Source organism: Diachasma alloeum, unplaced genomic scaffold (genome assembly GCF_001412515.2).
Source record: "Diachasma alloeum isolate Michigan unplaced genomic scaffold, Dall2.0 Dall_scaffold_00764, whole genome shotgun sequence".
Taxonomy (NCBI): Eukaryota; Metazoa; Arthropoda; class Insecta; order Hymenoptera; family Braconidae; genus Diachasma; species Diachasma alloeum.
The window spans coordinates 68286-78209 of NW_021680894.1; the positions used below are offsets into that span (position 1 = coordinate 68286).

Sequence of the window (9924 nt, forward strand, 5' to 3'; positions counted from 1 at the left end):
ATGAAGAAGAACTGCTTTCTGTGTAAATTCTTCAAGAACATGAGAAAAACTTATAATGAGAAGGTAAATCAAAGTTTCCTCATTTACTAACCAACCGTCGGAAAGATCAAACGAGAAAAAAATGGACAAACCTTATCAAGATCCAAAATCCACAGGCAGCAGTTGACTGGAAGAACGGCAACGGCGAACAGCAAGATTTCAACGAGAATTCGAGAAATCGAAGACCTTGGAAGGTAACAAGCCATACAATAAGGAAGCTGCTCCAGAAAAACACGGTGCTGTCGGTGATGGTCGATACAAAAAATAACCAACAAATATGGAATTTCCAGTAAAAAATTGAAACAAAAAAAAATGTAATTTTTTTATTAAAAAAAAAAATTTGTGTGAAGGGACAAAATGTATTATCCCAATAAATAAAAAAATAATAATAATTATTCCATTTCTTTCAATTTCCTCTACTTCTTGGAAAAAAATCATATTAGTTAATTAGTATTACACACATCAATCTCACTGCTGCATTCAGAAAAATCAGGATGAAGTTTTTTCAAAATCTGCCTCACCGACTTGTCTCTTCATCGCACCACTAGATGGTGCGTGTAGAAGAAGAGCGTCGCTGTATCCACTCCCCCGCCGCCCCGACCCCCTCACCCACATTTGATTTTAAGTTGCCGTAAGCATACTACTATATATTTTTCCACATTCTCCTCTTTCATCAACAGATTTTCCGCTTGGAGAACGGTCACACATTTTTCATCCTCAGCATAGTATTTACATGTTTGATTCATGTTTTCCAGCATTTCTCGTGTCACAAACGGTCTTTGAGAAATGAATTTTCTCAAGTCAATATAAGCGGCAAGATGCCACTCTGTAGTGGTGAAACGCAATCTGGCTGCCACTTCATAATGCAACCCGCTTTGACTATGAATTCCCGTGTTCAGGAAATCCACAGCCTGACAGAGTGTCACCGCGAGGACTTGTAACACAATAACCTTCAGGATCATGTTGTCTAGCTCAACAAACACACTAAACTGATGATTTTAAAGATGAGTGGAGGCTGATATAGTTCTCGCTACCCCCCACCCCCATTTTTATTTTTATTGTTCAATATTTATCCAACTGTTATGACTGCTATCGAATCCCACCCATTTAACATAATGTCTGTTTCCATTTTTTTTCAAAACTTTTTCTACAAGATATACATCTGGATGTTCCGTCTTCAGTAATTCTTCCTCATAGAAACTGCCACTAATTAATTCATTTTCATAATCCTTTAGCTTATATGTGATCGGATTGGTGTCATTAATTTCTCGAATAGTGAATATTTCAGTAGTCCAATTGGGTGTATATCCTTTCTCAAAAACATGTTTTGCTTTGCTTATACGAACTTTATCACCCACGCGAAATTTCGGTCTCCTACTGTTCACACGAAAGTCGGCGTAAATAGGGCGTAATTTTTTTGCATTTTCTGTTGTTACATTAGCAGGCCTCATACCAATAGTTCGATGTTTTCTATGGTTATATTCACGTATGAGCTCCGGTAATATATCAATCCACTTGTAATTTCCACGCAAACTGAACTGTAGCCACATTTTACTCTTCAATGTTCGATTGAATCGTTCACATTTGGACGCCTTCAAATTACTGAATGTGGAAGATAAATTGATATTATATTCTTTCATTAATGCTTGAAATTCAGAATTGTAGAATTCTTTCCCACCATCAACATGCAATTTTTCGGCACACGCCCCCGTTGGAGAATGGAACTCATAGCTCTCGTCACATCCTGAGCGTTTTTTTCTTTTTATCGGCTCAGCCCACGCATACTTGGAAAAATTGTCAATTACAGTCAGTAAAAATCTATTTCCATTATTACTCTTTGCGTAAGCCGTCATTTCCACCATATCCGCCATGTTTCATCCAGATCACGAATGTTGACTCGTCGCCGAGGATAATTTCTTCGTGCTGGACGATGTGATTCTCTCACAACATCCAATTTATTCTCCGACATTTTTGGGATCACTCGGTATTCTTTCCACTAGTCTCATTAATCTACCAATTCTTTGATTAATATCCGCACACTTGCGTTTTATATCAATTTGCAATTCGTTAATTTTTATATTTAGAGTCTTTAGTGTTACAGCATCGTGCGGGTCCACTGGTGTTGCAACATTAGTCAGCCTTTTATCCTGAAGATTATAATTACCATCTGCAGTTAGTTTATAACCAACGCCAGGTGGGCCTCGATTGTGGCAGCCACTATCAGACGTCAAGTGGCGACCAAACACGTCAACACTCATTTCGCAAATGACAACAGATGGCAATGTGCATACTCTAATATATAATCCCCGCCTCGCGAAGTTCTTCAATAATTGATATAATTTCGTTATCATGACTAGGATTTCCAGCTCTTTGTGATGCCACTAGTAATCGAAGACGGTCCACAAGTTCATTTGGATCATCCCAATAAATGTAGTCCACTCTGCTGAGTCGCTGAGCTCTCATGAAAGTAGGTAAAAGCCCCATGCCAGAGTACTTTGATCCAGCAAAATGTGAAATATATTTATCATATTTCTCACCATTCAGCTCTCGGATGCCTCCGCGAGATTTATAATTTTTTTGATGCCCATTAGTTGCAAGTATGATATTCTTATATGCATCAATATCACTCTCACTAATTAGAGTGTTATCAGGATTTTTCATGAAAAGAAGCTCCAATAATCCCTCAGTACAAGCGTATTTCATGGTTTTTACTTTAATAAATTCATCCTCAAAAAATATGGGAGAGTCTCCAATCATAAAATTATGTGTAAGTTTGCGAACACCATAAGCCTTGTCCCATTTTGTTGTGTTGATTTGTGCCAAATATTTCCCCGCAAGAGTGTTGGCATCTTCTTCTGTCTCTATCTCTTCAGTGCTGGTCTTTGAACTTTTACTCAGAATGCGTGAGCTGCCAATGGCTGGAAGTATAGTAGCATCATGTGAATTTCCCAAGGATGGAATGATAGTCTCATTCAAAGTGTAATCAAATGAAGAATCGTCAGCTGTAGTCCCATAACTGTCTTCAGAGGCATCTCTACGCGACAACATCTGCTTTGGGGTACTCCTATATCTGAGTTTTCGTTGATTCTTGTAATCAATGGATTGCTTTCTATCATCAGTCAATTCAATTTTTTGTCTACTGTCATCGAATGATTTCGCATTTCGAGCGGCTAATTCCTGAAGCGGTCTCACAATGGGTTTGAGAACTTCATTCATTGCTTCATCAACATTATCTCTGCCTAATTTCAACAGGTTATGTTTTCGTTGAATAGCTTTTCGTGCATTGGAAATTTGACGTAACAGCTCTTGTTGTTTGGACAATTCACCCTTGTGGGGGGGCATGTTGACTCGCTGGAATCTATCTCACAACTGTTTACTTCTTCCTCCCACAACTGTTATTTATTCGAATGAAACAATCGAAATTTTTCCTATATCGACCCCCATCAACGTCACTATCTTTATCAATAACTAGAAAAGTATAATTGTCTTTCCAACAGGCTGAGCACAATTCTTTGAATTTCTCGAATGACATATCTGTGTTCACATGATCGTTATAAATATGTCTCAAATTCATTTCATCCTGTTTAAATAATACGAGAAAATTGACATTGTCACGCACCAAATGTTTTGGGATGCGAGCGTATGACTGACACAAATAAAAACTGTCAACATTTTTATGTCTCCCCATACAAAAATATGCCTTGATATTATTTTGTTTCTCGCATGCCACATCGTCGAATATGAACAGTGAATGCTCTTTTGCATTATCTACCGAGACAACTTCCTCATTGTCTGAGAATGGATAATACTTCATGTCATCAAGAGGTTCCAGTAAACTTTGTAAAAATTGATATTTGGGTTGATTGAGGGACTTTGAATACACATAAATATTCGAAAACCTGAGACCATTAGGATGAATTATGAGACTCAGTAGGGCATTAGTTTTCCCACAATTTGATGGACCACAGAAAACCGCGCGAATCGTATTTGGTAGCAATTGGCCGTGACGTTTCGGTTTATTGGTATCTTTCACAGTTACTGAATCAAAATTAATGACGGGTAAACCGCTGAGATGTGTACTGAACTCCATCTTTATGACAACTGCGGCAAAAACCTATAAATTGATTGTTTTATAGCAAAAATTAGTCAGTTACGCTTCAGACATGATTGTGCACAGATCGCGCGCTAGCAGAAAGGGGAAAGGATTGTTAACCCTTAGCGGCCACAGGGGGTACGTACGTACCCCAGGCTCGGGAGAAGTGGATTTTGAGGTCCAAAATTTTCAAAATTCGTACAACTAATGACATCTGTCAGTAGAAAAGAGGTCAGGCTATCCATTCCAGTCAGTAGAACTGAAAAATATTGAACGATGGCGCTGTGAGCCATTTTTTTCTCCAGCTGGGGTACACACGTACCCCAGTATGGCCGCAACGTTTATTTGGTCATCACATGTGGGATTTTTTTTTTTCCAATTGAGTTTTTGTGATTCCGATAAACAAATCAAAGGTAAGTTTGTGATAAAAAAAAAAAAATTTTTTTTAATGTGTTTTTTAATGAAATTTAGTCTGTGAATAAGAGAAATGAGCTGCAATTTGACTAAATATTGTGTACCTTCATTGTACACGTGCATTTTAGGTTAGGAAAATGTATTACACATGTATATATGTACACTCATGTACATATATATATATGTCTAATGAAAATTAAACATTAAAAATTGCAAATTACTCATAAATTCATCATTTTTCTTAGATGTACAATTTTCGGACGAGAGCTAAACGAGCAGAATTATTGGATAAACCTGATGATGATCCCAGTGATTGTGAAGTACAGTCTGACCCAGGCTCCGAACAAAATTTATCAGACGTGGGTGACAGCGACAGCAGTTTTTTCGACGAAGATGACCTCCAAGACGCAATTGAAACTGAACGGGCTTCAACATCTCGTAAACGTCCAGCAGGCAAAAATCTAACTGGAGCTGCTCCTGAAAAATCGGGTAAACGTGGTCGCCCATGCAGTAAATTATATGGCAAAAATAAATTTGCTTGGGAAACGAGAATCGTCGAACGAAGATCAGATCGTATAACCATTGATGCAGTTCCGTATGAAGCAAGCTTGGCGGATGAAGCTGTCAATTTGAATTCGCTGGAGGAGTTTTGGGATCTCTTGCTCAATCGAGAAATTATTGACATAATCGTTCAAAACACGAATGCAAAAATCGAAGAGGTTTGTGCTCCACTGATTGCTGAAGGCAGAGCACAAACGTACCACCACCACACTGACGCTCTTGAAATCAGAGCCTATATCGGTGTTTTGTATTATGCTGGATTATGGAAGTCTTCTCATGTGGACAACAACGAGCTCTGGGATAAAAAAAACGGAATCTACTTCTACAGGGGTGTCTTTCCTCGAATGCGGTTTGAATTTCTCCAGTCTTGTTTGCGTTTTGATACACGAGAGAATAGAGATCCAGATGACCGATTTTCGCCAATCAGAATGATTTGGTCCATTTTCAACAATAACTGCAGCAAGTATTACAATCCAAGCAGTCAATGTACTGTTGATGGACAATTGCTTGGATTCAGGGGCCGCTGTGTATTTCGAATGTACATCAAATCTAAACCGGACAAGTACGGATTGAAGCTGATAACTCTCAACGATGCTTCAACCGCCTATCTGATCAACGCTATCCCGTACCTGGGTAAAAACATGGCCCTTGATAATCCCGAGAAGATTCCCAGCGGAGAGTACTTTTTTCAAGCCGTAACGGCTCCAATTCACGGCACCAATCGCTCAGTGACGTGCGACAATTGGTTCACTACGATCCCTCTCTTGAACAGAATGTTGAAAGATCCCTTCAAAATGTTTCTGACTGGAACTATCAGGAAAAATAAACGTGAGATTCCTCTGGAGATGAAAGTGACGTCAAAAAATCCCCCCGAGACCAAATTTTGTCACACCAAACAGATCACTCTGCTCTCCTACACACCGAAGAAGAACAAAATCGTCTTGGTGGCTTCGACTTATCTTCATACCCGAGAGATAACGGATGGCAAGCCGAATATCATTCTGCATTACAATGATACGAAAGGAGGGACGGATACCTTCGATCAATTGTGCCACGCCTACACAGTCTCTCGCAGAACGAACAGGTGGCCGATGCGAATTTTCTTCGGGATGCTGGATCAAGCAGCAGTAAACGCACATATTCTGTGGAAACTCAAAGCTGGTGACACTCCAGAATCCACTACTGCGATCACTGTTCTAAAAAAATTGATTGATCATCTCACCGTACCCATGCTTCAAAAGCGATTGACCGAACCGTGTCTGCGAAAAGAGCTGCGAATGGTCATCACAGGCCTTCTCAAAATTGACAATGAACCTTATCTGGACCACCTGCGTAAAGTCTACTTTGAACCTCCACGAAGGTGCATGGAATGCACTCGGAACAGAGACAAGAAATCCCGCTACGGGTGTTGGGCTTGCGAGAAGGTGCTCTGCGACGACCATCGCATAACACTGTGTCCGAGTTGTGTTGGTCAATGACTCGAATTAATTATTTCTAATGTCGTGAACTCCTCCATTCAACATTTTTTCACCTTTTCAAGCATAAATATGTATTTAAAAAAATTTAAAAAAATAAAAAAATGAAAAAAAATTTGGCAATGTTTTAATTTTTTTCGCCAGTAATTTTGCAAAATAAATATGGTTTTTGAACAATCGGCTGATGGTGATATTTTTTTACGGTAGTGACATATCTTGTGCATACCATCCCAAAAAATTAGACCTTAATATTGAAAAATGGCGGAGTTATGATTTTTTTTTTGAAAAAAGTGCTTTTCCCAGGATTTTGACCTATTTGAGCAGTTTTCACAACGCCATCTATGATTTAATCAACTCGAATCATCAGAAAAGTTGAAAAACTGTTCAATAAACATGATTCAAGAAAAAAAAAATTTTTATATTTTTTTAAATTAGTTTAATTGCCATTTTTGTACGTGGGGTACAGGCGTACCCCGGTGTGGCCGCTACGTGGCGAGATCGAGGTGTGGCCGCTAAGGGTTAAACAACGTCATCAACAATCTTCCCATTGAATTGCATTTGCCAGGCTACCAGTAATGTGGACCAGGCACGAAATTAACGAAAAGATTAGCTCGAGGAGATCCTGGGATTAATCCACTTGATGCTGCTTGTAAAGCGCATNGAAAGGATTGTTGAACAACGTCATCAACAATCTTCCCGTTGAATTGCATTTGCCAGGCTACCAGTACTGTGGACCAGGCACGAAATTAACGAAAAGATTAGCTCGAGGAGATCCTGGGATTAATCCACTCGATGCTGCTTGTAAAGCGCATGACATTGCCTACTCAAAAAATCGTCAGAATATTTCAGCACGACACGAAGCTGATAAAGTACTTGCAGAGCAAGCTTGGCAACCCGTTTCAGCATCAGATGCCAGTTTGGGGGAAAAGGCAGCCGCTTTATTGATAACGAACACTATGAAAGCTAAAACAAAATTAGGCATGGGTGTGAAAAAATCAGGCACGGGTGTGAAAAAATCAGGCGTTGCCATGAAGACTAGAAAAAAATCAGGTATGGAAGTGAAAAAACGTGTGGCTAAGAAGAAGAAGAGGTGAGGGAAACTTAAAAAGCGAGTCACAATTGGGGCAATCAGCAAAGCTGCCAAGAAGTCAATCAAATTGAATAATGGGTCACATGATGCTATTAGAACAGCACTCAGTGGTGCAAGAGTAGCCATCAAACAGGTTGGAGGGAGAAGTAGAGTTACTATTCCACGAGTTATTCCTGTTCCATCAAAAATTGGGGGAATCTTACCATTTCTCGTGCCATTATATGCCGGATTGAGTGCCACGGGGGCATTAGCTGGAGGAGCTGCTAGAATTGCTAAAGCTGTGAATAGTGCCAAAGCCGCCAAACAACAACTCACCGATAATAAGANATAGTGCCAAAGCCGCCAAACAACAACTCGCCGAAAATAAGAGACATAATGAAACTATGGAGGCTATCGCACTCGGCAGAGGTTTACATCTTAAACCTTATAAAAAGGGAATGGGCTTGTATTTGAAGCCAAAAAACTATTAAAGATGCTACCACGCAGGGCTCTGACTGACGGGGATATTGGAAAGTATGCAAAACTCATGGAAATTCCCCATTTCCGTGGTGTTTTCATGCGCAATGATCTAGCGAAAAATGGTCCATTGAAAAATGAGTTAGCCATCATCAATATGGATGACAAAAAGGGTCCTGGAACTCATTGGGTTGCCTACAAGAAAGTGGGGAACGATGTCACCTATTTCGATAGCTTCGGGAACCTGCAACCTCCTACAGAACTCTTCAATTACCTTGGAGTTGGTAGCATAAAATATAATCACGAACGTTTCCAGAACTGGAATACCTTCAATTGTGGACATTTATGTTTGGCATTTCTCAATGGATGCCTATATAAGAGCAAACGTTGATGACTATTACTCAGTCGATGTTCAGAAATCATGGGTGATTCATTCACATTAACAATCTCAGGGCTATCATCCGTGTTGGAGGTGTAATATTTTCCACCAATAGAACTTTCTCCTCAGAAGAATTATGTTCTTAGACTCGTGGAATTTTTAACTTTCAATTCCATTCCAAACGTTGATACGAGCAATAATAAATTGCACATAGGTTATACAATCCTCACCATTCCGACGGGAAGTTACGAGATCGATGATATTGCAAAATTTATTGTAAGAAGTGTGGAACAGGATAATATTGATATAAAAATCAGAAGTAACAATAACACGTTACGGAGTGAAGTGTCATGCAATAAGGATTTGGACTTGAGGCCTGTAAATTCGATCGGTCGTCTCCTTGGTTTTACCCCTAGAGTTTTAGAGGCCCATAAAACTCATCAGGCTGATCAGCCTGTAGCCATTCTCAAAGTGAACGCTCTACGAGTGGAATATAATATCACCACTGGAGCATACAACAACAGTGATAAAGTTCATACAATTCATGAATTTTTTCCTGTGATGCCCCCTGGATATAAAATTGTCGAAGTACCATCGCAAGGTATGTATTTACACCTGTCTGTTAAAACGATAACCGATTTACAACTCCGAATCGTTGATCAAGACGGGGACTTGGTGAATTTTAGAGGCGAAACAATTACCATCAGGCTACACATCAAATCTATTGTATAATCATGGGCATAGTATATAATCGTAAGATTGGCTACTCCTATAAAAGCCCCCAATCATGCCTCGCTTCAATCACTTCGCATGCTGGTTTCAAGGGGTTAACACCTCAGAACGTGAAGTTTCTCAAGAGTCTCGGTCTGGCCGTAAGAAAAAGTGGAAAAAACGTTTTTGTCAAGTAAAAATCTTATTCGCCTGTTGTATACCATGGAGGAAAGCCTGAATATCAAACTCCCCACGGTGTCTGAAGATTCTATCGCTCACTATGAGATCCATGCACATCAACCATATACCTCGACGGCACTGGATAATAGCGATGAAATTCGCATCACTGTACAAAATCAAGATCTCTGTATTTTACCAAGTAAAAGTTACTTGCACATCACGGGTAAATTGCTCAAATCGGACAATGCCATCTCTACAACTACAAGCTTCGTGAATAACGCCATTTGTCATCTATTCCAAGAGATCCGCTATGAAATTAATGCTATTGAAATTGATAAAGTGAAGAACGTAGGGATTACTACTGTCATGAAAAATCTCGTGTCATTAACACCAAATCAAAGTATCTCAATGGAAAATGCCGGATGGTTGGGTGTGCAAGAGAAATTGAGTTTAACTGATGGCAATGGTTGCTTTGACATCTCCATCCCATTGGGCATGTTGCTGGGATTTGCTGAAGATTATCGGA

The 9924-nt window shown here is 39.5% G+C and overlaps 1 protein-coding gene across 1 annotated transcript; it reads left to right on the forward strand.

Moving 5' to 3' along the window:
- On the forward strand, positions 1-6585 carry LOC107044621 (piggyBac transposable element-derived protein 4-like). Its single transcript, XM_015266568.1, has 3 exons — positions 1-63; positions 156-233; positions 4792-6585. The coding sequence occupies exons 1-3, from the start codon at positions 1-3 to the stop codon at positions 6583-6585; spliced, it is 1935 nt and encodes a 644-aa protein (XP_015122054.1).
- The last annotated feature ends 3339 nt before the right edge of the window (positions 6586-9924 follow it).